The sequence below is a fragment of the Gambusia affinis genome, linkage group LG18 (assembly GCF_019740435.1).
Source record: "Gambusia affinis linkage group LG18, SWU_Gaff_1.0, whole genome shotgun sequence".
NCBI classification, from domain to species: domain Eukaryota; kingdom Metazoa; phylum Chordata; class Actinopteri; order Cyprinodontiformes; family Poeciliidae; genus Gambusia; species Gambusia affinis.
Window position 1 is genome coordinate 25,739,832 of NC_057885.1, and position 27,957 is coordinate 25,767,788.

General features: G+C 47.7%; 2 protein-coding genes across 7 annotated transcripts; one reads left to right on the forward strand and one right to left on the reverse strand.

Moving 5' to 3' along the window:
- Positions 1-107: 107 nt before the first annotated feature.
- Positions 108-21,757, reverse strand: LOC122820909. Its single transcript, XM_044098605.1, has 6 exons — positions 21,654-21,757; positions 4,839-5,054; positions 1,685-1,726; positions 1,350-1,604; positions 985-1,221; positions 108-914 (listed from the first exon to the last, which is right to left on the reverse strand). Exons 2-6 carry the CDS (start codon positions 4,906-4,908, stop codon positions 622-624), a joined length of 897 nt encoding a protein of 298 aa, XP_043954540.1. The 5' UTR covers positions 4,909-5,054; positions 21,654-21,757; the 3' UTR covers positions 108-621.
- Positions 6,160-27,907, forward strand: LOC122820906 (disks large homolog 4-like). 6 transcript variants are annotated; one of them, XM_044098598.1, is made up of 21 exons: positions 6,160-6,180; positions 6,339-6,437; positions 7,950-8,069; positions 9,453-9,523; positions 15,991-16,104; positions 18,429-18,479; positions 19,755-19,879; positions 20,624-20,793; positions 21,712-21,848; positions 21,922-22,072; positions 22,168-22,436; positions 23,074-23,176; positions 23,293-23,389; positions 23,752-23,928; positions 24,038-24,075; positions 25,012-25,059; positions 25,584-25,685; positions 25,763-25,935; positions 26,279-26,388; positions 26,513-26,604; positions 26,693-27,907. In XM_044098598.1, the coding sequence occupies exons 3-21, from the start codon at positions 7,973-7,975 to the stop codon at positions 26,797-26,799; spliced, it is 2,232 nt and encodes a 743-aa protein (XP_043954533.1). In that variant the 5' UTR covers positions 6,160-6,180; positions 6,339-6,437; positions 7,950-7,972; the 3' UTR covers positions 26,800-27,907. The 6 variants fall into 6 exon arrangements, with proteins under 6 accessions (XP_043954533.1, XP_043954530.1, XP_043954532.1 ...); XM_044098595.1 differs by lacking the exons at positions 6,160-6,180; positions 6,339-6,437; positions 7,950-8,069; positions 9,453-9,523 and adding an exon at positions 9,685-9,899; XM_044098597.1 differs by lacking the exons at positions 6,160-6,180; positions 6,339-6,437; positions 7,950-8,069; positions 9,453-9,523 and adding an exon at positions 15,851-15,866.
- The last annotated feature ends 50 nt before the right edge of the window (positions 27,908-27,957 follow it).

The window sequence follows — 27,957 nt, forward strand, 5'->3', positions numbered from 1 at the left end:
GGTTTAAACTGGTTTAAACTGGTTTAAACTGGTTTAAACTGGTTCAAACTGGTTTAAACTGGTTCAAACTGGTTCAAACTGGTTTAAACTGGTTCAAACTGGTTCAAACTGGTTCAAACTGGTTCCTGAGACACAGAGCTCTGCTGACCTCTGACCTCTGGCATCAAACAGCAGATTGGATTATAAAAATTAACTCAAGTTTCATGTAAAATCTTCAAACTCTGATAAAACATGAACATATTTTAATACCAAAACATTTTTTACACTCAATATTTTCTGATTAGTTTTTATCTCCTTTGATTTATAAAGAACTAAAACATTTTCAGATAAATTTATGATTTATATATTATTAATAATGTGATCAAATATAAAAACTACTAATTAAACTAATTTTAATCAGACATGATCATTTTATCTAAGAAAAACTTTCTATTGATTAAATTATATATTAATTAAACTGAGTTTAAATTTAACAAACTGACTCAAAACAATCTGATATTTAAACAAGAACTAAAGTTAAAGCTAGCATTAAAACTAGCTGGTACCAGGTCCAGATGTTTGGTACCAGGTCCGGTTCTGACTGGTACCAGGACCTGGTCGGTGGTTCTGGAGGGTCCATCTTCAGAAGTCGTGCTCCGTGGTCACGCAGTCCGGCTCTGCAGGCTGTGTGGTCTCCATGGCGACGGTGGGTGGGGATCCTGTGGGCGGAGCTTCACCTGACTTCCTGCTGCAGCACCTGAGCAGCAGCAGGACGCTGCAGGCGCAGTACGGACAGATGACCAGCAGGTGGCAGAGCAGGCGAGGAACCGAGACACAAGTCTGAGGAAGAGGAGACGATGAAGGAGGAGGAGGAGAACCTGTAGGACGGGTTGGACCCGATACCAGAGGAGGAGGAGTGTGAGGAAGAGGAGGATCTGCAGAGAGATGAAGGAAGCTGCTTTATCTGCTCAGCTCTGGAAACAGGAAGTGATGTCACTGGCTGACCTGTGACCCTCAGGAAGCTGAGAGGAGACCTCCCAAACCGGTCCGTAGAGCACCAATAAGAGCCTTCATCAGCCCGGCGGACCGGCTGGAGAACCAGCTCCGGTCCGGATCCCAGCCGGCGCTGACCCACGAAGAAGAACGCCGCAGTGATGTCACCATTACTGCGCCTGCAGCGCAGCGTGACATCACATCCTGCTCTGACAGGAAGGGCAGGGATCTCCAGGACGAGACCTTTACCTGGACAGGGGCAGAGGTCAGGGGTTCTACTGGACCCTCAGAACCAGGAGGGACCAGACGGGTTCCTCCTGGTTCTGACTGACCCACTGAGGACAGGTGGACAGGTGGACAGGTGGACATGTCCTCACCCAGCACCGTGATGCTGACGTTGTCACTCCTCTGTCCAGAAGACGCTTCACACCAGAACCGTCCAGCTGAAGGTCCAGAGAGGCTGAGGACGCAGGACGGACCGGAACCAGAACCAGGCGGTCCACAGTCCCCAGCCGGTCCGGTGCCCCTCACCGTCCATCCCTCTGCTGTCCGTCCGTCATGCAGACAGTTCAGAGACACGGAGGAATCCCCAGTGAAGAACTGCTGCAGGTTTGGACTGACGGATAGAAACACTGGAGGACAGACGGAGGAAACGTCTCACCTCACGGACCGGACCGGACCGGACCGGACTTCAAGTTCTGACTTCACTCACCTGGAGGCGCAGACGCTCCACACAGCAGCAGCACAGAGACACCTGCAGGTTGCCATGGAAACAGAGAGAAGGTGAGACACTTGGAGGGACGAACTGATGAATCATCCTCCATGTTGGTTTTCTAAACACCGTCGGCCATTTTATTTTATTTTTTCCCCACCAGGGGGTCCTTTTTGTGGCTCTAGTGTCCCTTATACAACAGTAGGCTGACAGGAAAGGGGGAAGGAGAGGGGGGAAGACATGCGGCAAATGTCGTCGGGTCGGGGAATCGAACCCGCGACGGCCGCGTCGAGGACTGAGGGCCTCCAAGCGTGGGGCGCGCTGACCTCTACGCCACCGGAGCACGCCCCACCGTCGGCCATTTTGACTTTACTCACTGAGAAACTCAACCAATAATCAATCAATTATCAAAATCCCTTCTGGATATGACCTTTGACCTGGACATGAACTGAACACCTCTCTGACTGAGAGCTGAGAGTTAAAAGACCAAAGAACAGGAAGCTGTGGCAGAACTGCAATAACCATAGTTAGCATCGAACTGAACTCAATCCGTAGGTTTTTCATTTCTTCTTTGGTTTGGTTTTTTTTTTAGCCCAAATTAATTATTCATTTTAATGTATTCATATTTGTGTTTTTTTCACCACCTGTAGTGTTATTTATTCAACAACTGTTGGAAATATTTTATTTACAATGTCTTTTATTGTACTGTTGAAAATTTTAGCTAACCTGATTTTACACTGCACAATTTTTAGTTTAATTAATTATTATTGTTAATCATTTTTCAGACATTGTTTGGCTGCTGCTGTATGTCTACAGCTTCTAAAATGTCCTTTTCAACTGGTATTAATATTTAGCATTAAAGGTAACTTAGCTTAGCTGTTAGTCTCGAGCCGTTAGCATTGAGTCGTTAGCATTGAGCCGTTAGCATTGAGCCATTAGCATTAAGCCATTAGTATTGAGTCGTTAGCATTGAGCCGTTAGCATTTAGTCGTTAGCCTCGAGCCGTTAGCATTGAGTCGTTAGCCTCGAGTCGTTAGCATTGAGTCGTTAGCATTGAGCCGTTAGCATTGAGTTGTTAGCATTGAGCTGTTAGCATTGAGTCATTAGCCTCGAGTCGTTAGCCTCGAGCCGTTAGCATTGAGTTGTTAGCATTGAGTCGTTAGCATTGAGTCGTTAGCCTCGAGCCGTTAGCATTGAGTCGTTAGCATTGAGTCGTTAGCATTGAGCTGTTACCCTTTGCCTGTTGGCCAGATTGATTCCAGATGTTCAGCATTGTTCAGGTTGAAATATCATTTTTAATAGTGATCAATAGGTTTATTTATTCTCTCTTTATTTAACTGGTGAAGCTCAGAGGAGAAGCTGCTGAACTGTTGCCATGACAACCTGAGCAGGTGGACATGGAAACAGATTTATTAATCTATATGTTGCGTTTGAAGTTAAAATGTTGCAATAAAAGAATTGTGTTGATATATATTGTGTTTTTATTGATATTACAAACAGGAAGTTGTCTGAGACAGAAATGACATCATTTCCATCTGGCCCGTCCAGATGTTTCAATGAATGACGGGTCAGCAGTGACCCGGTTCTGGTTTGCCAGAGGTCAAACTGTTTATGGGCCACACCTAAACCGGTTCTGGTCGCACATCATGGGTCACATGTGGTTAACCAGTACTGGACCATGTGGGCCAGATGGAGAACCAGCTGTGGGTCACATCTGGTCCAGACCAGTTCTGTTATGTTTGATGCCAGTTTGTTTCTGAATGTCCAGTTTGTCAGAAATTTTCTGAATGAGTTTATAGTAAATTTGTCAGATTAACTATTGTTCTGTTTTATTGATTCTGCTTCAAGCAGCAGAAAATAAACTAAACTTTAGATATTTATAAATCATAACGACTGTCGGGTTCACACTGAAACCTCAGGGTCTAAGAACAGAGCAGCTACATGCTAAAGCTAATTTTAGACCATCTGTGTCTCTATGGTGATGATGATGATGGTGATGATGATGATCTGAGTTTGGCTCTTAGTGCTGAACTGGTTCTCCACCAGTGGCCTAGTCAAAGGAGCAGGTGGTTTAGCTTGTTAAAGAAAGAAAAGAGCAGAAGTTCATCAGACTGTAACTAAAACTAAAGAACTAAATCTGAATGAAATAATGTTTTAGTTTAATTCAACCTCTAAAGTGAATCAGTCGGTTCTGGTTCTGATGCTGTGGTTCGGTCCAGTTGGGTCGGATTTCTGAACCAGAGGTTTCTCCTCCAGATGTGAAGCAGGAGGAAAAACTGAAACCCTGGAGATTAATTTACATGATTAAATGTGTTTAATCAGAGTTTATTCACTGAAAATCAGACATCAGATTAACGTGTGAAGAGATTTAAGTTTATTAACATAAAATACAACTAAAGGTTTTAATATTAATATCATTAATTAATGTTCAGATCATTTAAAACTGAATATTACAGAAGTTCCTTCAATCATCCTGTTTATTATAAAACATCAAAGTTTCACATCATAAAAATACAGTTTATACAGGAAACCAGTAAAAATATTTTCTGATCAAAACCATCAAAACAAAATCTAATATTTGATCAATATTTAACTGATGACGTTTCAAAATCATTTCTAACCAGGAAGATTTTTATTCTAAAGTGTGAAACATTAATTCTGTTAAATTCAGTTTCTGTTTCACAACTTTCTGGAAATTAGTTCCAGATCTGTGCTGCATAGAAGCTGAAAACTGTTTCTCCTCTTTTTGCTCTGCATCCAGAACCAGAACCAGAACCAGCAGGTTGATCCAGCAGCAGAACTTTAACCCATTCAGTGATTTAGAAACTACAGTAATATTTAAAATCTCAGTGAAGGAACGTAGAACTAGATGATGTAGAATAGAAACAGCTTCTGCTTCTATTCTGTTCTATTTCTCCTCAGGTAGCTTGGTTCAGAACCAGCAGCGGGTCAGAACCGACTTCCTGCTGCTGTAGGAACCAGAACCAGAACCAGAACCAGAACCAGACTCCGATCAGTTCGTCTCTGATATGATTAACAATAAATTTAATCTGACTAAAGGTTCTGGTTCTGTTTCCGGTCAGTGGACCAGAACCAGGACGGTCCGTCTGTCCCTCCTGGTCCCAGATGGACAGACACACGGACAGAGACTTACCCAGCAGCAGGCGGCCGGAGGAAGACTTCATGTCGTCTGGATGAAGGTGAGAGAGAGCGCAGGGCGACATCACTTCCTGTCAGGGGGTTTTCACGCCTCAGGGTGGAGAGTTTTCACTTCCTGTTGTCTCTGAGCTCAGAGGTTTCACTTCACCTGATCTTAGATCAGCTCCAGATTCCATCAGATTATCCAGATCTAGAACCTGTTTGTCTGTACCTGATAGATTACAGATTATTAATCCAGATTGGAACCTCCATGTCTGGATTATCGTATTAAACTTGAATCAGAGATTATTCTGGATCGACTGGAGTTAAAATTCATTTATTGATGAATCAATGATAATCTGGAGATGTTTTCCTTCTGATTAGTTTTCTCACTTTAACCCAGATTATTCATATAATCTCAGTCTTTAGTTTCACTTTTATTTAGATTTATTATGTTTATCTTTTAAACATATTAATTTTAACAGAACAGGCCCATTGATTTATAAAAACATAAATAGAAACAGAAAACAGACCAATAAAGTCCAGGTCGTCCTTCCACATGACTTTCTGACATTTTCTCTCTCTACATGTTGACTTGACGTCTCTTTTGTAGAAAACACCAACCAGATTTACCAAAATGAATCAAACTCTTTCCCTGGATCTGATTTAGTCAGAATTAATTTATTTAATCTTAATTTCTCGTCCATCAGGATGAAGTTCAACTCTGAGCTTCTAAAACAACCAGAGATTTTTATTGGTGTTTTTCAGTATTTATTCATAATTTATCTGTTTATGGTTCAGATTTTCCTTCCTCTTCCAGCTGCTGATTATTTGCCTCGACCTGCTGCATCCACTGACCTGTAATTAGCTCTTCTGGATCTAAAATATTGATATCAATACTTTAGTTTCAGATTCCTTCTATTAAATGTTATATTTGTTGTAGTTTCTGAACTCTAAAAAATATTTAGCTTTATTTGCTCTCTGATGCTCATTTATTGCACTTTATTTCTAAAACAAAACATCATATTAGTTTTGTTTTCCTGTGGTTATTAATGTGTTATTAATGTATTTTAATGGGCCGTATAATTTCAATAAGTGAATTAATGTTCTGGTTCGTTTCCAGCTGGTTGTTTTCTCCTCCTGCCAGCAGGGGGCAGCATAGAGCTGTGAAACTGACTTAAATAAAGATGAAGTCAGAAACCGACCAGAGAACCACTGACTGGTTTAGGACTCGTTCATGTCTGATGGTGGCGCCCCCTGCTGACCGGAGATGAAAGAATAAACTGATGGGACTAAAAACTCTTTGAAACCCAAAGAGAAAACATGACAGAGAGAAAACCGTCATCTGGATCCTCCAGGTTCACTTTAAACATTCTCATCATTAATTATTAATATGAATCAAATGAAAACAAAAGGGTTTTTTTACCCTACAGACTTTAACTAGACCTTCTTTTAACATTTCTATCAAGTCATCTCTCCTCTGATTATTGATTATCTTCTCTCTTATTTTATCCAGAACTTTATTCTCCAAGTTCCTCAGGAAGTTTCACAGTCCAGACTGAACCGCTGCTGTTTGACCACCAGAGGGCGAAGCTGCAGGAGGAAGATGATGGAGGTCAGTGAGGAAGATGATGGAGGTCAGAGAGGAAGATGATGGGGGTCAGTGAGGAAGATGATGGAGGTCAGAGAGGAAGATGATGGAGGTCAGTGAGGAAGATGTTGGAGGTCAGTGAGGAAGATGATGGAGGTCAGTGAGGAAGATGATGGAGGTCAGTGAGGAAGATGATGGAGGTCAGTGTCTGATCAGGTAAACCAACAGGTGAAGCAGCAGTAGATGGTTCTGGTTCTGATTGGCTGTTGAACAGGATGAATGAATCTGATTGGATGTCAGTGGGTGGGCGGGGCCTCTGCCTGTCTGCCAGCAGCTATGCACCAGGACTCCATTACCCAGCATGCAGCGGGGCGGCCAGTAAAATCCCTAAAGAGGATTTGAGTGGATCAGAGAGGAAACATGCCGCTGAAGAAGGAAGGTGAGACGAACGTTGGGACGGGACGGGTCAGAACCAGACGGGTCAGAACTAGACGGGTCAGAACAGAACCAGACGGGTCAGAACAGAACCAGACGGGTCAGAACTAGACGGGTCAGAACAGAACCAGACGGGTCAGAACAGAACCAGACTTTATTATTTTTGTTTCTTGTTTGTGTCTCTGTCCTCAGTCAGTCAGTCAGTCAGTCAGTCAGTCAGGGTCTCCTTCTTCTTCTTCAGTTCAGTTTCCTGTCGTCATCTTCTTGTGACCTCTGACCTCTGACTGTCTCCATGTTGAAACTGAGATCTCTGGATAAACTGGTTAGAATGATGTAACTGGACCAGCAGAGTGTTTCTACTGGTTTTACTGGTTTGACCTCAGAGGGTTTGGAGGAGACGTGCTGGATCACCTGACCTCCTGGTCACCTGACCCTCTGAGAGGTGAAGCTGCCAGTCAGAGACTCCATGAGAGAAACAGGAGAATAATAATAATAATAATAATAATAATAATAATAATAATAATAATAATAATAATAATTTTATTTTTAAAGGTTATACTTACTGATGCTGCTGGATGTTTCTAATGATCTAATATTCAATGTTTATATTATTCCAATATTATGCTCTGATCAATAATCTATCAATCAGATTCTGTTCAGAATTTAAAGCAGGAAGTTCAGAATCATCAGGTTTTAATCTGGATTAATCTGGATTAACAGGAACATTCATCCCAACTGGAAACATAAATACAGTAAAGAGAACCGGACCGGAACCAGAACCCTGGAGACAAACTGGTATCACTGGGATGAACCCAGTATGATGCTGTTATCTCCATAGCAACATGACCGACCTGCTCTGGTTACTGAACCGGAACCAGAACCGGGTCAGCAGTTTTCCCCTCTAACCGACCCGTCTGCTTCCAATCCAAACCGGGTCAGTAATTTACCTTCCTGCAGTCAGAACCATCAGAACCTCCAGAACCTCCTGCACACTGAGCCCAGCTGTCTGGGTCAGAACCAGAACCAGAACCAGGTCCAGACTCAGAGGTTTCTGGGTCAGACCCATCAGAACCGCTGACCGTCTGGTTCTGTCTCCTCCAGATACGGAGCGGGCTCTGCAGGTCATGGAGGCCTGCCAGGCCCAGGCTGCTGACGGGGTCAAAGGTCGAGCTGAGAGGCTGCTGAGCATCTTCCAGAGTGACCTGTTCCAGGCTCTGCTAGGTAACACACACACACACACACACACACACACGCACACACACACACACACACACACACACACACACCAGTTCACCCAGTTCACCCAGTTTAACCAGTCTATCTGTCATGTTTGGACACTTGTTGAGGCAGGAAAATTCAAACAGGAAGAAGCTGGGATCAAACTGAACCAGGAGGAACAGCAGAACCCAGTAGAACCAATCAGAACCCAGTAGAACCGATCAGAACCCAGTAGAACCAATCAGAACCCAGTAGAACCGATCAGAACCCAGTAGAACCAATCAGAACCCAGTAGAACCAGTCAGAACCCAGGCTTGTCCAGGTCTGAAGGACACAGATTGAGCAGTGCTACACTCCACCAAACTCTGGTCCAGACAAACTGGACCTTCAGAACCAGAATCTCTTCTGCTCTGATGGACTGTCTGGGTCCACAGAGACCCGGTCCAGAACCTCCAGTGGACCTGCTGCTGTAGTTCTCCATCTGGCCTGCAGTGGCGCTGTTTGAATGTCCTGGTTATTGATGACATCATCTCACCTGAGCCCAGGTTAGCTCCGCCCCTCAGCAGCTCAGGATGCATCCAGTCCTGTTCAGTCCACTTCAACCCGACTCCAGTCCATCTGTCTAGTCAAAGTCCAGTTCAGTTGGTGAGGTGTGAACCTTATCTGACCTCTGACCTCTGGTCCTCCAAACCTCGGTCTGGTTCGGTTTGAATGTGAACGCCAAGTGGACCAGAGAACGCTCCAAAAGCAGGAAGTGCACTACAGCACAGGGCATTCTGGGTAAATCCAACCAAAGCTAACATGCTAGCCTAGCGCTAGCAGCAGAAATGTCTCCTGGTCTTCAGCCAAAGACTAAAGAGAAATCCTCCAACACTAAAATCTGACGCCTCCATCTTGTTTCCATCTGGTGAAGAAGGAAGTTGCTCTCAGTGTCTTCAGAGGTTTCTGTGTGGTTTCCTTCAGTGGTTGTTGGTGCAGCGCCCCCACAGGCCAGGAGGGGAACAGGTTGGTTTGGGTCAGAACCACAGCAGCTGCAGGTGGAGCAGATGTTCTGGTTCCAGTAGAACCGGGTCAACCGGACCATCAGGACAGACAGTCTGCTTCACTGGAGGCTCCGCCCCCTTTACCTCAGGATTAACTGTGATCTGATTGGCTGAAGCTCCAGCTTCTCCTGGAGACGGTTCGGGTTCTGACCAGGTTCTAACTGGTTCTGACCCAAGTATTAATGGGTTCTAACCATTAATAGAACCCATTAATACTTGGGTTCTATAGTATTATCTGCCCCACCTGCTCCACCATGTGACCCAGGAGCTGGCTTGTGATTGGTGCAACCTGACTGTGTTCTCTCTGTGTGTGTGTGTGTGTGTGTGTGTGTGTGTGTTGCAGACATCCAGGAGTTCTATGAACTGACGGTGTGTGAGAGCCAGACGTCCAGCCGGCCACACACACCTGCACAGGTAGCTTCCATCACTCTCATCCGCACAGCAACACCTGTCTCTGTTACCTAGCAACAGCTGCAGCAGTATCACCGGGGCAACAGCTGCATAACACCATGGCAACAGGAGCCCAACCCCCACCCTCTCTCTCTCTCTCACCCTGAGTGGACGTCGCTCGCCCTCTCCACCCCCCCACTCTGAGGTTCTCCTCTTCATCATCATCTTCCTCAGCCGACAGACGAAGGGACAGAAGGGGCGAGCGAGCGTTTACTCACAGAGAGAGAGAGCATGAGTGTGTGAGGGAGTGTGTGTGTGTGTGTGGAGATGTGTGTGTGTGAGAGTGTGTGAGTGTGTGTGGGGGGGGGATATGGACTGCCTCTGCATTGTCACCACCAAGGTAAGAGCTGAACGCCGGGCGAGAGAAAACAGAGAGAGAGAGAGAACACACACACACACACACTGAACACACACTGAACACACACCAGGCGTGTTCTGATCCATCATGTTTGGGTCTCACAAGGATACAAAGACAGTGTGTGTGTGTGTGTGTGTGCTGCCTTCACGTGTTAAAGTGTGTGTGTGTCGGTGTGTGTGTGTTAGCGTAGCCACGTTAGCATGTAGCTGCTGCTAGCAGGGAGCCAGATGTTGGAGCAACATGTGGCTGGTTCTGCCTCAGGTCCGGTACCGGACGGATTGGATCACTGAGAGGTTCTGATGCCTCAGAGGGAACCGGGTGAAAGGTTCTGGTCAGCAGTGAGCCGAGCCCGGTCCGGTTCCTGTTGGTTTTATTTATCTGGTATCTGTTAATAAGACCTGATGATGTCATGATGATGTCATGATGATGTCATGATGATGTCATAACCATGTTATAAACATGAATGTTTTATGATGTCATTCAGTAAATAACTTTAATTAATAAAACATTTCATGTTCATCAGAATCACGTCTCTAAACTGGTACCGACCATCTGAACTCGGATCAGAACCTGAGACTGAACGGATCCAGTAACAAACATCTAAACCAGTGGAGCCCAAAGTGGGTTCTGGAGGTTCTGGAGGCCCGGCATCCTGCATGTTCTGGTTCCCTCCCTGCTGGTACCAACAACCTTTCAGCAGGTCAAAGTTCTTCTAATGATCATCATTGGATCCAGGTGAGTTAAACCAGGGAGAGACTAGAACCTGCAGGATGCCGGACCTCCAGAACCTCCAGAACCTCCAGAACATCCAGAACCTCCAGAACCTTCAGAATCTCCAGAACCTTCAGAACCTCCAGAACCTCTAGAACCTCCAGGACCTCCAGAACCCACTTTGGACCCCACTGATCTAAACCTTCAGCACCTGCAGACCGGACCTGACTGAACCGGACCAGATAGAACTAAACCAGACCGGACAGATCTAAACTGGACCCGCCTGTCGGTTCTGATCGGCTCCATCAGCTGGTCCAAATCCTGCAGCGTGTTGTTTGGTGGTACCAGGAGTTCTGGTCCAGTTTCAGCTAATCTGGTTCTGGTTCTGGTCCGTCTTTGTTTTCTTGAACCAGCTTCTGGTCCAACAGAACCAAGTGGACCCGGTTCTGCAGTGGCAGCCTCTACAGTCCAACCCGGTACCTGGTTCTGGTTCTGCAGGTCCAGACAGGTTCTAGTGGTGATGGAGGTTCATCCTGTTCGATTCCCACTCCGTCCGTTCCCTCAGCAGGACTCTACACCACCGTGTTCTGGGTCCAATGGTTCCGGTTCTGGTTCTGGGTCCAGTGGTTCCGGTTCTGGTTCTGGGTCCAGTGGTTCTGGTTCTGGGTCCAGTGGTACCGGTTCTGGTTCTGGGTCCAGTGGTTCTGGGTCCAGTGGTTCCGGTTCTGGGTCCAGTAGTACTGGTTCTGGGTCCAGTGGTTCCGGTTCTGGATCCAATGGTTCCGGTTCTGGGTCCAGTGGTTCCGGTTCTGGTTCTGGGTCCAGTGGTTCCGGTTCTGGGTCCAGTGGTTCTGGTTCTGGGTCCAGTGGTTCTGGGTCCAGTGGTTCTGGTTCTGGGTCCAGTGGTTCTGGTTCTGTCCGGCTGGCCCAGTGAAGCTGTGGTTCTGACCCAGTATCTCTCCACCATCAGTGACTGCAGGAAGCTCCATATAAGGACATTAGGACCCATCAGGTCTTTAATGTTTCTGCTGATTCTAGTTTTTATTTTCTTTTAACCGTTTGATCTTTTATCTTCTGTTGTGACTTTAAAACATCTTTTGGGATAATAAAGTTCTTCAGAATCTGAACTGAACTGGATCCGACCAGAACTCCAGGACACATTCCACTGGTTCCACTGGTTTCAACTGGTTCCACTGGTTCCAGATTCTCTTCCACATGTTGACATTATAACTGTTTGATTTTATTTTGTTGGATTGTTTTGAAGTAATCGGTTCTGAACCAACTGAAGTTCTGGAGCGGTTCTGGTCAGACGGGATCATCAGACTGAATTTATTGAATTAAATTATTTTATAAAGATCCAAATGATCTGAGGAAGATCAGAACCATCATTTAGTTATAAAAATGACCCAATTTAAACGTCTTAATTATAAAACCTGGAATAAATAATAATTCAGTGAAGCTCCAGTTCAGTCTGGATGTTCTAGATCTATAACTCTAGAATGTTTCTTTAACAAAGTTCTGCCTGTTGTTGCTGTTCTGATCCAAACAGTAACAGAACTACAGGCCGACCTCTGACCTCCCGTTCATCAGCAAAGTTACTGAAATTTAAAAATCTTCCTAAAGTTGTAAAATTGATTTAAAGTAGAATTCACAATAAACTGAATCAGATAAAATATGTTACAGCTTTTAATTTAAGAAAATAAATATCTAAACACTCAATATGAAATTTATAAAATGTTAAAAACACAAAACTAAGAAATAACAATAGTTATTCTGATAAATAGATCAGAAACCAAAAATAATTATAGATTAGATTTAAATCACTCAGTTTATATCAGCATAAAAAACCTAAATAATTAAATGTCCAAAAATGTCAATTCTTCTTTAAAGAGAATAATGTCAGGAAAGGAGTTCCATATCCTCACAAAACTAAACAAAGCCAAAAAGATGAGAACAAATAGTGGTACCACCAAAACAAAAAATAAAGTCCAGATCTCACAGCGTCTTCCTGGGTTCAAACTGATCCGGTTTCTAAAACTCTGCGGCGCCGAGATGAACTTTGATCAGCGTTTTGTCTTTTCTTTGATTTTTTACTTGTTTAAAACATTTGATCAAGTCAAATCTCCTGCTGCACAGACCAGACGGTGAACGTCTTCCTCTTTGGTTGCACCGCAGACAGACAGACAGACGGACGGACGGACGGACGGACAGAAAGACAGACAGACGGACGGACAGACAGACACGCCCCTTTTTATTCACTAATTCAACCTAAAACCAGCATGATGCTGCCAAAAATCAGCTTTAAACTGTGAAATATCAGAAACTGTTCTACAAAACACTCTGATACATTTACTCTTTAATGTTTATGTATATTATGTACATAACCTGAACTTTAACTCGAGACGAGCAAATCTTAATCTCATTGTAATCTGTTGACAAATAAATCTTATCTTAATTTATCCAGAACAAAACAAACCCTAACATGGAGTCTGAGTGGACCGTGTTCCTGCCTCCATTGTCGAGGCGGCTCATCTGAGCTGTGGCCGCAAGGTTGTCGGTGCCTGTCGCGGCGGCAACCCTCGAACCCGTTGGTGGACACCTTCGGTGAGGGAAGCCGTCAGGCTGAAGAAGGAGTCCTATCGGGCCTTTTTGGCCTGTGGGTCTCCGGAAGCAGCTAATGGGTACCGGCGGGCGAAGCGGCATGCGGCTCGGGTGGTTGCTGAGGCAAAAACTCAGGTGTGGGAGGAGTTTGGAGAGGCCATGGAGAAAGACTTCCGTACGGCTTCGAGGCGATTCTGGTCCACCATCCGGCGTCTCAGGAGGGGGAAGCAGTGCAGCACCAACACTGTCTACAGTGGGGATGGTGTGCTGCTGACCAGGGCCCCGGGGGTGGATGAGATCCGCCCGGAGTTCCTCAAGGCTCTGGATGTTGTAGGGTTGTGTTGGCTAACGTGACTCTTCAATATCGCATGGACATCGGGGGCAGTTCCCCTGGATTGGCAGACTGGGGTGGTGGTCCCCCTGTTCAAAAAGGGGGACCGGAGGGTGTGCTCCAATTACAGGGGGGTCACACTCTTAAGCCTCCCTGGCAAGGTCTATTCGGGGGTTCTGGAGAGGAGGGTCCGTCGGATTGTTGAACCTCGGATTCAGGAAGAGCAGTGTGGTTCTGGTTCTGGTTCTGGAACACTGGACCAGCTCTACACCCTCAGCAGGTCCTGGAGGGTTCTGGGAGTTCGCCCAACCAGTCTACATGTGTTTTGTGGACTTGGAGAAGGCGTTCGACCGTGTCCCTCGGGGAGCCCTGTGGGGGGTTCTCCAGGAGTATGGGGTACCGGGCTCCTTGATACGGGCTGTCAGGTCCCTGTAGGACCGGTGTCAGAGTCTGGTCCACATTGCCGGCAGTAAGTCGGGCTCGTTTCCGGTGAGAGTTGGACTCTGCCAGGGCTGCCCTTTGTCACCGATTCTGTTCATTACTTTTATGGACAGAATCTCTGGACCAGCCAAGGTGTTGAGGGGATCCGTTTTGGTGGCCTTAGGATCAAATCTCTGCTTTTTGCGGATGATGTGGTTCTTTTGGCTTCATCAGGTCGTGATCTGCAGCTCTCACTGGAGCGGTTCGCAGCCGAGTGTGAAGCGGCTGGGATGGCGATCAGTGCCTCCAAATCCGAGGCCATGGTCTTGAGCCGGAAAAGGGTAGAGTGCCTTCTCCGGGTCAGGGGGGGTGTCCTGCCCCAAGTGGAGGAGTTCAAGTATCTCGGGATCTTGTTCACGAATGGGGGAAGAAGGGAGCGGGAGATTGACAGGCGGATTGGTGCAGCGTCTGCCGTCAAGCGGGCGCTGTACCGGCCCGTCGTGGTGAAGAGAGACCTGAGCCAAAAAGCGAAGCTCTCAATTTACCGGTCGATCTACGTTCCCACCCTCATCTATGGTCATGAGCTTTGGGTCATGACCAAAAGAACGAGATCACGGATACAAGCGGCTGAAATGGGTTTTCTCCGTAGGGTGTCTGGGCTCTCCCTTAGAGAGAGAAGCTCAGTCATCCGGGAGGGACTCAGAGTAGAGCTGTTGCTCCTTCACGTCGAGAGGGGCCAGTTGAGGTGGCTCGGGCATCTGGTCAGGATGCCTCCTGGACGCCTCCCTGGTGAGGAGTTCCGGGCACGTCCCACTGGGAGGAGACCCTGGGGACACGCTGGAGGGAATATGTCTCTCGGGTGGCCTGGGAACGCCTTGGGATTCCTGGAGGAGCTGGAAGAAGAGACTGGGGAGGGAAGACTGGGCCTCCCTTCTGAAGCTGCTACCCCCACGACCCGACCAGGATAAGAGGAAGATGGATGGATGGATGGATGATTGATAGTTTCCAGTCTGACCCTGAATGCATTATTACCATAACCCTCAGTGTAGTGGGGCAGCTGGACCTGCTCTGGACAGCAGAACTGGGTCAGTGCGGCTGGTGGACCCGACCCAGGATGGATACAGTTCTCTCGTTCTGGTTACTGGAAAATCAGCACCTGATCTTGAACCAGAACCAGAACCTGGTTGGTTTAAAAGCAGAGGAGCAGCTGGAGTTCCAGTTTTCTTCCAGTTGGTCCCTGAGGACAGGAACTAGAACCGGCCCATCTTCAGAACTTTGTCAGAACTGGGTCAGAACCAGTCCTCCAGGATTCATAAACCCTCCACTGTGTTTATGGATCGTCTCTGGCTCCGCCCCTCAGTGACATCAGTTACCAGGCAACCAGCCCTCAGAATGTCTGTTACCATGGTAACCAGTCTCATTCTTTGCTTTCACTTTGTTTCTTCTCTGTGGTTCAGTTCAAGTTTTCATCTGGTTCCTCCTCTTCCTCACCAGGAGGGTTAGTGGGACCAGTTTGTTTCTCTGGGTCCAGTTTGCTTCTGACAGACCAGAACCGTCACTGAGATCCAGATTAACACTGAGGAGGTACTGATGGTTCTGGTCCGACCCGGAGGAAGTTCTACTGTTCTGGCGTGTATGCTAGCTGCTAACAGTTAGCCTGCTGAGGTTCTGATGGTTCTACAGAGAAATGGACCGGTCCTCATGTTTTCCAGAACCTCTCTAACAGAACCTGTCAGAACCAGACCTGATGGCATCAGAACCTCTGAGATGGTGTAGAACCAGAACCAGGATCCTCTGCTGGTTCTGGTGGGAAGTGTCAGTAGGTCCAGTTAGGACTGGATGACCTCAGATGACCCCAGAGGAACCATGGACCAAAAAGAATCCAGGTTCTGGTTTGTGGGTTCGGGTCGTTGGGGTTCTGGTTCTGAACTGTTAACCTGATCTATTAGCATGTTCCCAGCTCTGATCCGGGCCGAACCAGAACCTGACCGTCTGGTTCTGTCTCTGCAGAAGTACCGTTACCATGACGACGAGACACCGCCTGTGGACCCCAGCCCCGGTCACATGACCCACAGCGCCGAGCTAAGCCACGCCCACCTGGACGGATTCAACGCCGCTCTCACCGTAGGTACCACCAGACTACACTACCCACAATGCACCTGGTCACCGAGCGCCTCCAGGGGGCAGCAGCAGCTCTGCAGCTTCATGAGCTCCAGACTGAGACATGGTTATGGACCCGACAGAACCAGAACCACTGGACCGGGTCAGAACCCACTGATAGTTATCCGATCAGCAGAACCTGCAGGCTGGTACCGCAGAGTTCTGGTGGAACATCTGGATCGGATCAGAACCTCTGATGGTTCTGGTTCTGGTTTCCATCAGAACTCTGCTGCAGCGTTTTGGATCCTGAAGGATTTTAACTCCCTGATAGTTGAAAGTTCAGCCTGAAGGATCATCAGTATGGATTATCGATTATAGATTATCAGCTTCACTGCTGGCAGGAGGTTTATAATCTATGCAACAATCCAGAGAGAAATAAATGATATAAACTAGTTTAATATGGGATTCAATCTAATATTCTGGTTGAATAAAGATCAATAAACAACTGACCAGAATCTGTTGCTGCTTTAGAAACAAACTGTCTGGTGATTTTGCCAAATCTATATTTATATCTATAAAAATCTATATTTATATCTTTATATTCTGTCTCAGTGCTGCCCTCTCTGGCTGATCGTGGTTACTGCAGTTTAATTCCTCCACTGGTTCCTGATTGGTTGATGTTTCTGTTTGTGTAAAAAAATCTACAGATCTGCTACAGATCTACTACAGATCTACTATAGATCTATTACAGATCTACTATAGATTTACTACAGACCTGCTATAGATTTACTACAGATCTATTATAGATCTACTGCTCATTAATATTCACACTGCTGAGATCAGAGCTGCAGCTGTAATTACACACAGATACACACTGAGAGACACACACTCTCTCTCTCTCTCCTAGCGTGGGCCGCCCGTTCCCTCTCTCAATGCATCTTTTCCTTTTTGCTCAGCCGTCTCCATGGTAACGCTGAATACGGCAGAAGGGCGGGAATGGAAAAGAAAAGACAGTGGAGGGGGGTTGTTACCATGGCAACACTATTAGCCAGAACATGTTTCTAAAATCTGTTAGAGAGAATACATCTCTCTCTCTCTGCCTCACTCGACCAGCTGAGTGACATCACAGAGGGGAGGGGATTCCTTCAGAGGGGGGAGGAACAGAAAGAAAGAGGGAGAGAGAGAGAGAGAAAGAGAGAGAGAGATGGACCGCCTCTCTCTCTCTCTCTCTGCAGGACTCCTGTCGCTGCTCCTCTTCCTCCTGCAGGACTCTCCTCCTCCTCTTCCTCTCTGAACGAGGGACGATGTCCCCTCCGTCCATCATGTCTCCGCTCTTCGTTGAGGCGTCCAGAACCCGGTCCGTATCGAGCTGAGCGTCTCGGTTAATAATTCATCCGTCCCTCATCGCCGTCCTTATGTAAGAACCGACCTGAAGACGGGCAGAGGGACAGGAGGAGAGACAGGAGGAGAGACAGGAGGAGAGACAGGAGGAAACATCGTTTGGGACAGACTGACGGACACTGAGGGACATCCTGTGGGACAGGCAGAGACACACGGAGACACAGGGAGGGATGTTTGTGTCGGTTTGGTACGCCAAGAAGATGGGAAGAAGATTCATCAACAACGTGAGGAGAGCAAAGAGACACAGGCAGAGGATGATGGTAGGAACCCATTGGTCCACTGGGCTCTGCTGGATTCTGATTGGTCCTCAGGGAGGGGCGGGGCCTGCTGGGGACCAATCAGGTCTGGAGGAGTTACTGTGACCCACAGGGTGGAAAAGATGGAGGGTTACTGGTTCTGGTCCAGACGAGTTGGTGGTTCTGGTCCAGATGGTTCATGGTTCCGGTCCAGCTTGTGTCTCTGGGCCGATCGGTTCTCCAGAGTTCTGCTAATAATTATTGGACTCAGGTCCAAACAGAGACGTTTCCAGAACCTTCTGGTTTTAAGGATCCCTGCTGGTTCGGTACCAATGAACCCGTTTGGACCTTTGTTCCACTCTGGAGACCAGTCCTTCCAGCTCGGTACCGTTTGGACCCCCAGTGGTCCACCAGCAGGTCAGGTGGTAACGTTGCCCCCCTCAGGTTTGGTCCGCTCGTCTGATTGGTTGACCTGAAGGTACCAGAGTAGAGGGGACGGTGGCCTCTGATTGGACCGTGACAGGAAGTGATGTAACCGTCTTGATTTGGAGATGTGGTGAAACAGGGAGCTGGTTACCATGGCTACAGCCACAGTCGCCTAGGTAACCAATCCCCTGAGGCAGCAGCAGCTGTTACCATGGAGTTGCCATGGCGACGGGCAGCAGAGATGCTGGCGAGCTTCAACTGATTTCACTCTGCTTGATTTTCCAGATGAACGGATCAGAAGGAGAACTGGAGTACGAAGAGATCACTCTGGAGAGGGTGAGGAACAGCTTCTAATACACATAGATCTATACCTATAGACCTAGATCACTCTGGAGAGGGTGAGGAACAGCTTCTAATACACATAGATCTATACCTATAGACCTAGATCACTCTGGAGAGGGTGAGGAACAGCTTCTAATACACATAGATCTATACCTATAGACCTAGATCACTCTGGAGAGGGTGAGGAACAGCTTCTAATACACATAGATCTATACCTATAGACCTAGATCACTCTGGAGAGGGTGAGGAACAGCTTCTAATACACATAGATCTATACTGATAGACCTAGATCACACTGGAGAGGGTGAGGAACAGCTTCTAATACATGTAGATCTATACCTATAGACCTAGATCACTCTGGAGAGGGTGAGGAACAGCTTCTGATACACATAGATCTATACCTATAGACCTAGATCACTCTGGAGAGGGTGAGGAACAGCTTCTAATACACATAGATCTATACTGATAGACCTAGATCACACTGGAGAGGGTGAGGAACAGCTTCTAATACACATAGATCTATACTGATAGACCTAGATCACACTGGAGAGGGTGAGGAACAGCTTCTGATACATATAGATCTATACTGAAACACATGGATCACACTGGAGATAGTGAGGAACAGCTTCTAATACACATAGATCTATACTGAAACACCTAGATCACTCTGGAGAGGGTGAGGACACATCATGATGCAACACACTCTTACATACATAGATCTATGTCTATCTATGATGTTACACCTAATCCTACATCTATACTGTAACAGCTGGTTCTATTCTGTACCATGTAGATCTATGTTGTTCCAGAACCTCCTGGTCCATAAATATCATCATCGGTTCTGTTTTTAGAAACAGGTTATATTTAGCTGCTGTCGCCTCGCTGATCAAACAGAACTGGGCCCAGTTGGACCGGCGCCGACTGCTGACAGCATGAGACACTGCCGCACTAATCAGTTCACTGCCTTCATCACTCATCATCATCATCATCATCATCTATCAGATCTGGACCTGAACAGAACCACAGCAGTGGTGTCGGTTCCATGATGGTCTCTGGACCAAAGGAGGCCGGGTTCTGATGGGTTCTGGTCGGGTTCTAAACAAACATGTAGACCAACAACGTTCAACAGAACCTCGGGTCCACAGACCTTCAGTACTCCAGTAGAACCATCAGAACCAACCATGTAGAGCCAGACAGTGGGAAGAATCAGTACTGAGTCCAGTTGGGCCCATCAGAACCGGCTCCATCAGAACCTCTCCCTCTCTCCAGGGGAACTCCGGACTGGGCTTCAGCATCGCGGGCGGAACCGACAACCCGCACATCGGAGACGACCCGTCCATCTTCATCACCAAGATCATCGCAGGAGGAGCCGCCGCCCAGGACGGACGCCTCAGGTACCGGTTCTGACCCGAACGGGTCCAGGTCAGTTGGCTGCTACTTCTTAGGGAATTGATCAGTTTGATCCCCTATCAATACTGTTATTGATTTGTATTAAGTTAGGAAATGAACTAATTCAGGAAAAACATCTTGGTTCTGATCCAAACTAAATGAAAAGTTTTTTAAACAAAAAGAATCAAAAAAACATTTTAATATGAAACTTTCTGCAGATCAACAAATTTATTAATGTTAATAAACAAAAAATAAATAAAAACTATATTCTATTTTATTTAGTATGTGAAATTATTCCAGTTTGGCTCCAACATTAAAATAATAACCAGTTTAATGTTTTCTGCTCGTTCCCATGGAAACGCTCCAAGCCCCGCCCCCTGAGTCACTGCTGTTGCTAAGCAACGGTTCAACGTTCCTACAGATCGTCGCAGGTTGAATCTGTTGGATTTTTTATTTCCTCCTTTATGGAACCAGCAGAACCAAACTAGTGAACTATTCAGAACCGGTTCTGTTTCTACTGCTGGATCTTTGACCCAACAGAGATCAGAGGATTCTGACTGGTCCAGTTTGAGGCCAGAACCAGAACCAGAACCAGAGAGCTGCCGCTGGTTCAGCTCAGAACCTCTGATTGGGTCAGTAATCGGTACCAGGTCCGGTCCAGGTAGCTGGGGGTCCAAGTTCTGTCCAACATGGTTTAGGTTCTACAGCAGCTGTGAGGTTCTGGTTCTGACCCGGTCCGACCTCCGCAGGGTGAACGACAGCATCGTGTTTGTGAACGACGTGGACGTCCGGGAAGTCTCTCACTCATTGGCTGTGGAGGCGCTGAAGGAGGCGGGGCCTGTGGTCCGACTCTACGTGCTGCGGCGCCGACCGCCCAGCGAACGCATCGCTCAGGTCAAGCTGCTGAAGGGACCCAAAGGTGAGCAGAACCAGTGGTACCAGCAGAACCAGTGGTACCAGCAGAACTAGCAGAACCAACAGAACCTTCTACAGATTCTATTTTTAACATGCTTCAGCTGGTTCTGATTGGCTGAGGTTCTGGTTCCAGACCCGACTGATCTCTAAATAAACCAGGTGACCTTTGAACCCGTCCAGGTTCTGAACTTAAGTTTTTACCTAAAGAGGATCCAGATCAGTTTCTCATCTGTTTTTGGAACAGCGCCCCCTATCCATCATCCAGGTTCCTCACCTCCCCATCAGAGAATCTGTAGATTATTTTACTAATGTTACTGTCACTATTATTGATGTTTTGATTTTTATGATTGTTTCTGTATTTATTAATTATCCATCCATTACCCTAACCCTACTAATAAATAATTTCCCAGAAAACAAAAAAGCAACGAGAATAAAAATTATTTTACAGTCGTTTATGAAAAATACAATAAATGAACATTCAGGTTAAAATCAGCAGGACTACCAGCAGCCAATCAGAGAGGAGAAAATATTCTTGTTCTGAGTCGTTTTCTGATGTTAAATATTTTACAAAATGACCAAATAAAAGATTTACAACAATGACAGTTTAAACTTACCACATGTCAGCTGGAGTTCCCACATATTTAAAACCTAAAACCTCTGTGGAAAGCTAGTTAGCAAGTTGCTAACATGTAAACAAATCGCTGTTCCGGTTTACGGCGGAAGTCGCGCCCATAAATCACGCAAAGCCTCATGGGGGCTCGGAATAAAGTGGATACAGTTTCATCACTTCTCTTTTTTAAAAAAGAAGAAGGTTTCCTTTTAAAAATGTTAATATTAGTTTTTCATATTTAAATAATAACTCACCTGGTTCTGGTCGGTTCCGCTCTCCTCCGGTACCGGTTCTGGTTCCGGTCGGGTCCAGGTCTGGGCTTCAGCATCGCGGGCGGCGTGGGGAACCAGCACGTTCCCGGAGACAACAGCATCTACGTCACTAAGATCATCGATGGCGGCGCGGCGCATCGGGACGGCCGGCTGCAGATCGGGGATAAGATCCTGGCTGTAAGTGGACCGGTTCTGGTTCTGGAGGCCCGGCGGGCCGGGTGTTCAGTAGTAACGCTGGCGCCCCCTGCAGGTGAACCACATGTCTCTGGAGGACGTCCTGCATGAAGACGCCGTGGCGGCGCTGAAGAACACCGGGGAGGTGGTGTACCTGAAGGTGGCCACGCCCACCGCCCAGTTCGGCCAGCAGGGGGAGCGCTACAGCCCGCCGGACCTCACCAGCGGTACGTAGAGCCGGTTCTGGACGGGTTCTGACCTGCCGGACCTCACCAGCGGTAGGTTAAACCGGTTCTGGTCCTCAGACTCTCTCTCTCTGCAGCCTACATGGACCCAGACTACCTCTGTGATTACCCAGCAGCCCTAGCGCCGCCGTCGCCCCGGCGATACTCGCCGCTGCCCCGCAGCATCATGGGAGACGAGGAGTACTCCAGGGAGCCGCGGCGCGTCGGCATCCAGCGGGGGGCCACCGGGCTGGGCTTCAACATCGTGGGGGGGGAAGATGGAGAAGGAATCTTCATCTCCTTCATCCTGGCGGGAGGACCGGCGGACCTGAGCGGGGAGCTGAGGAAGGGAGACCAGATACTGAGTGTGAGTACCGCTTTAAGAGAGGGGGCAGATACTGAGGGGGGGTACCGCTTTAAGAGAGGGAGGGGGGAAGATACCGAGGGGGAGTACCGCTTTAAGAGAGGGAGGGGGGAAGATACTGAGGGGGAGTATCCTTGCACATCCAGAGACTCTTTACAGCCGTGTCCGCACACATTCTTATTGTCACACAAACACACACCTTACACACTTGAAGTAGGTAGGCCCAGTTGGGAGGTGGGGGGATTTCTTTTTCTTTTTTCCTCTTTAATCTCTTTTTGTTTTTTTTCTTGTAAACTGAGGGGCGCTGGGCCCCACAGATGCATTTCACGTGTCATATTTGCCGCTTTAAGAGAGGGAGGGTCTGTAGACACCCTAGCAGCTCTGGGTCCACTAACACAGTTACCTGAACCACCTGCTGCAGGTCATGGTTCCATTAGGGGGGAACCTGGTTCTGGAAGGTTCGGTCCAGTCTGGACTGGAGAACAGAACCAGAACCAGATGGGTTGGACAGAGACCCGGTCCACTGTTCTCAACCTGAGACCAGTTCATAGACAGTGGCTGTAGTGAGCCCCCTGCTGGTAGGACGGTGGTACTGACCACTAACCTGTCCCCCGTCTGTCCCCCTCTGTCCTCTGTCCAGGTGAACGGTGTGGATCTGCGGTTCGCCACACATGAACAGGCAGCAGCAGCTCTGAAGAACGCCGGTCAGACGGTGACCATCGTAGCTCAGTACAGACCAGAAGGTGAGGAGCTCAGAAACATGACAAGCTGTTAGCGTGTTGATGAGGTCATGCTAAGTAGCACATGCTATTAGCATGTTCGCTGGCTCAACACGGTCTACTTCCTGTTTCCTGTCCAGAGTACAGCCGCTTTGAGGCAAAGATCCACGACCTGAGAGAGCAAATGATGAACAGCTCATCAGGCAGCCTGAGAGCCAACCGGACCTTCTACGTCAGGTACTGAGCTCCTGACCTGATCTTATCATGTTAGCTATTATGTTAGCCAACATGGTGGCTAACATGATAGCCACCATGTTAGCTAACATGTTAGCCACCATGTTAGCTAACATGTTAGCCACCTTGTTAACCACCATGTTAGCCACTGTGTTGGCTACCTGAGAAAGGGGCGGACCTGATGTTCCTCTTCATGTCGCCTCTGTTGACCCCTGTTGCCCTCTGTTACCCCCTGTTCCTTCCTGTTGCCCTCTGTTTCCCCCTGTTGCCCCCTGTTGCCCTCTGTTACCCCCTGTTGCCCCCTGTTGCCCTCTGTTGCCCCCTGTTGCCCTCTGTTGCCCTCTGTTGCCCCCGTCCCGTTGCAGAGCCCTGTTTGACTACGATAAGCAGTGGGACTGCGGCGTTCTGTCTCAGGCTCTGGACTTTAACTTCGGGGAGGTTCTCCATGTGATGGACAGCGCTGATGAAGAGTGGTGGCAGGCCAGACGACTCAACCAGCAGGGGGAGCTAGAGGAGCTGGGATACATCCCCTCCAAGCACAGGCTAGTTGACCTGCTGACCTCTAGCTGTAGAGCTAACGGCTATGATAGAGTAACGGTCACTGCTATAGCTACAGCTAGCTGCTATAGCTGCTAACTGTCTGTGTTTCAGGGTGGAGAGGAAGGAGTGGTCCCGCATGAAGACTAAAGGTACAGTCCAACTGTTTGACCTCCAAACTGATATAATATCTGATAATCGATGTTAAGATGAAATTGAACCAAAATGATTTTAATTTAATGATCATCATTTAATAACTGAGACTGATGAGGAACCAAACTGAACATCATGCAGACAGTCAGGAGGAATGAAGCTTCATGTTCATATTGACACAATACCAGATGGAAAGACATCAGCAATGACCTTAAAGCAGCAGCTACTGTCAACCTGGGGAGGGTCAAAGGTCACCTCCAGACCATCTGTAGTCCAGAACAACATCTGAGGGTTGAAGGAGGAAACCTCTTCTCTCTATAAACAAGATGGCTGCCAGAATGAGGTTAGCAGAACCAAGAGACCAGGAACAACAAGACCAGAGACGAGACGATGGACCGGGTCGGACAGAACCAAGATGGAAGAAACCAGAGGCTGCAGGTCAGCAGAAGCTGTGCAGCTCGGTGGTGGAGGTGTGATGATGAGGGCTTGTTCTACAGGAGATCCTCCAGTCTCTGGTTGGACCAGGATCTCCTCTGGAAACAGTGAAACTTCATCCAAACCGGGTCATCAACAGAACCTTGATCAGTTCAGCCAAACTGTGGCTGACAAAGAACAGAACAACGGCCTAGTCAAAGTCCAGACCTCAGCTTGGTTGAAGTGTAACTCTGGAGAGTCAGAGAGTCAATCAGAACCTTCAGTGATCAAAGAACTAGAACTGGACCGGAACCGGACCAGAACTGGACCAGAACTCCTCTATGACTGAAGACACCCGTCAGTGGTTCTGTTGAAGGTTCTGGACGCCTTGAAGGAGGTTCTACTGGGAGGTTCTACTGGGAGGTTCTACTGGGAGGTTCTACAGGCCAGTGGACCGGGCCGGGGCCTCAGTCTAACCAGAACTTCTCCGCCTGTTTTCATCGTCTCTGTTTCTGTTCCAGGTCGAGACGGTTTCATCCACAGCTATGAACTCGTCACTCAGATCGAAGGTCAGTACCAGCAGAACCTTCATCACTGCTCACTGGTAACTGGACCAGAACCAGAACCAGAGGTTCCTCTGACTCACTGATCTATTTCCTGTTCCTATGAGGAAACCCAGGGGAAAGTTTCCTCATGGAGGTTAAAGGTCAGAGTGGAAAGGTTTCCTGGTTCAGGTCAGGAGAACCAGATCATCGTTCTAAAGGTCGGGGGGTCAGTCTGACCTCCAGGGACAAACTGACCAGGTTTAGGTCTCTGGTTCTCCATCCTGGACCAACTGATGGCTCTTTAGCTGCTGCTGACCTTTGACCTGCTGAGGAGGAACTGAAACCTGCAGGACAGGGTCCTAACCCTAACCCTCCATGGAGGAGCCGTGACCTTCATGACCTGCTGAAGGTCACCAGATAAACACTTTGGTTTAGTTTCTCCTCAGCAGACCTTTGACCTCCATTGACCTTGTGTTGACCTCTGATTGAGTCCTGGTTCCTGAAGGACGTGTAGGTCCATGTCCTAACCGCTGTCCGTCTGTCCTCAGTGGACTACGCCCGTCCCGTCATCATCCTGGGTCCGACCAAAGACCGGGTCAACGACGACCTGCTGTCTGAGTATCCGGACAAGTTCGGCTCCTGCGTTCCCCGTAAGTCTTCCTCCTGATGATGTCATCATGCTGACGGACAGGACAGCTGTGATGTCACGTCCTGTCTCCGCCCACAGACACCACCCGTCCCCGCAGGGACTACGAGATGGACGGGCGGGACTACCACTTTGTGTCGTCACGGGAACAGATGGAGCGGGACATCCAGTCGCACCGCTTCATCGAGGCGGGGCAGTACAACAACCACCTGTACGGGACGTCGGTGCAGAGCGTCAGGCAGGTGGCGGAGCAGGTGAGACCTGGGGGGGGACAGGTGGACAGGGACAGGTGGACAGGTGGACGGTCGGTCTGAACCTGGAGGTCACTGGTCCATGATGAGTAAATAAAATGATGAAGCAGAGCATCGTCTGCATAGAGAGGATCTCTGTCTCTACCTGGTCTGATGATCCAGAGATCAGTGGAACAGATTTAAAGGGACGGCAGCCTTTAATTTATAGAAACAGACTGTATAGAAGCTGCTTCTCCAGGTGTTTGGTCACCTGTCCTGATGTTTACCACAGCATGACCTCCTGACCCCTGATGATTAACCTGTAGCTGTCCTAGCTGAGGCTAACTGTGGCCCCCTGCTGTTCCAGGGGAAGCACTGCATCCTGGATGTTTCAGCCAACGCTGTGAGGCGTCTGCAGGCCGCTCACCTTCATCCTATCGCCATCTTCATCCGCCCGCGCTCCCTGGAGAACATCCTGTAAGACACATGTTGACCTTTACCTGACCTTTACCTGAGCTGTCTGTAGAACCGGTCAGAACCCGTCCGGTTCCTGGACCCGTCCGGTTCCTCTGGGCTGAATCGTCTCCCTGATTGTCTTTAGAGATCTGAACAAGCGTCTCTCGGAGGATCAGGCCAGAAAAGCTCTGGACCGAGCCGTCAAGCTGGAGCAGGACTTCCTGGAGTGTTTCACAGGTAAGAACACCTGAGGACCTGGACCAATCAGAGCCAGCCTCTCTCTAACCGACCAATCAGATTGCTCCTTCCTGTCTGTCTCCTCCAGCCGTTGCCCAGGGCGACAGCTTCGATGAGGTCTACCTCCAGGTGAAGCTGGTCATCGAGGAGCAGAGCGGACCGTACATCTGGGTTCCTGCCAGGGACAGGCTCTGATTGGCTGGGCTTTGTCTCCATGGCAACCAGCTGTTGTGGGCGGAGCCACAAAACATGGAGCTCAGAGACTGCTGTAACCATGGCAACCACCTCCTGTCCAGAGAGACGAATAATCCTGAGATAAAGAATCAGAGACTGTAGAACCAGATCCAAGTATTTATAGAAACATATTTATTTATTATTTATTAAGACTTTCTGTGACTTGGAGGTGGTGTGTGTGTGTGTGTGTGCGTGCGTGTGTGTGTGTGTGTGTGCATACAGACGTGTGTAACTGTAAATAAAACCATGGGGCTCAAACACACAGTCTATTCAGGGCTTAAACTGTCACACAACCACTGGACTACAACTCCCACAATCCTCCTCTTTAGGACTACAACTTTCCTGTCAGAGCCGGCCCAAGGCAGAACCGACCTAAACCAAACCGCTCATGAATTTAAACTCCTCAGATCTAAAATATTTAAAATATTTCTATCTGATTGTTGAGAAAAAGAGAATTTTAATTCATTTTATTTGATTTTCTCAGAGAAAGATTTAAAGTTTAGTTTCAGTTTGCTTTGTAAAACATTCTCAGTCCTCCATTTGGACTACAACTCTGTTTGGATTCTTTTTATTTTTGGACTACAACCCCCACAATCCTCCTCTCCATGGACGACAACTCCTCCCACAGATTCAGTTTGGACTTTTACCTTCTAGTTTTTTGACTACAACCGTCTGCTCCTCTGTTGGACTCTAACTCCCATGATGCCGTTCTGTTCAGGCTGAAGGATTCCATGTGATCTGAGCATCACATTTCATATCTAGTCTTTCTCTACTGCAGCGACCTGCATCACACAGGACTACATTACCCAGAGTTCCCTGCTCCATGGGACCTGGCAGCAGCAGTGATGGACTGCTTGGACTCAACAAGAACCTTGTTGGTTCTGCTGCTGGAACGGGTCAGACTGAAGATGATCAGGAGGGAAAGAGTCTATACACACACCTGGACAACAGAGACACACCTGGACACACCTGGACCAGGAGGCTGCTGGTCTCAAGGATTCTTGTAAAAACAGAAAAATTAGTTATTAATGAAATTCAAATATTTAAATAAATTCCTTATAAAACTGAATGTTGGCTCCAACTCAGTCCTGATAGAACCATTAGAACCATCAGAACCAT

Excerpts from the sequence above, each read along its gene's own strand:
- LOC122820909 (XM_044098605.1), bottom strand. The coding sequence starts at position 4,908 with ATGTCGCCCTGCGCTCTCTCTCACCTTCATCCAGACGACATGAAGTCT. Across the intron at positions 1,727-4,838 it reads CTCCGGCCGCCTGCTGCTGG|GTGTCTCTGTGCTGCTGCTG; the intron begins GTAAGTCTCTGT and ends GGCAACCTGCAG. Across the intron at positions 1,605-1,684 it reads TGGAGCGTCTGCGCCTCCAG|TGTTTCTATCCGTCAGTCCA; the intron begins GTGAGTGAAGTC and ends TCTGTCCTCCAG.
- LOC122820906 (XM_044098598.1), top strand. The coding sequence starts at position 7,973 with ATGGAGGCCTGCCAGGCCCAGGCTGCTGACGGGGTCAAAGGTCGAGCT. Across the intron at positions 23,390-23,751 it reads AACCGGACCTTCTACGTCAG|AGCCCTGTTTGACTACGATA; the intron begins GTACTGAGCTCC and ends GTCCCGTTGCAG. Across the intron at positions 26,389-26,512 it reads CGCTCCCTGGAGAACATCCT|AGATCTGAACAAGCGTCTCT; the intron begins GTAAGACACATG and ends GATTGTCTTTAG.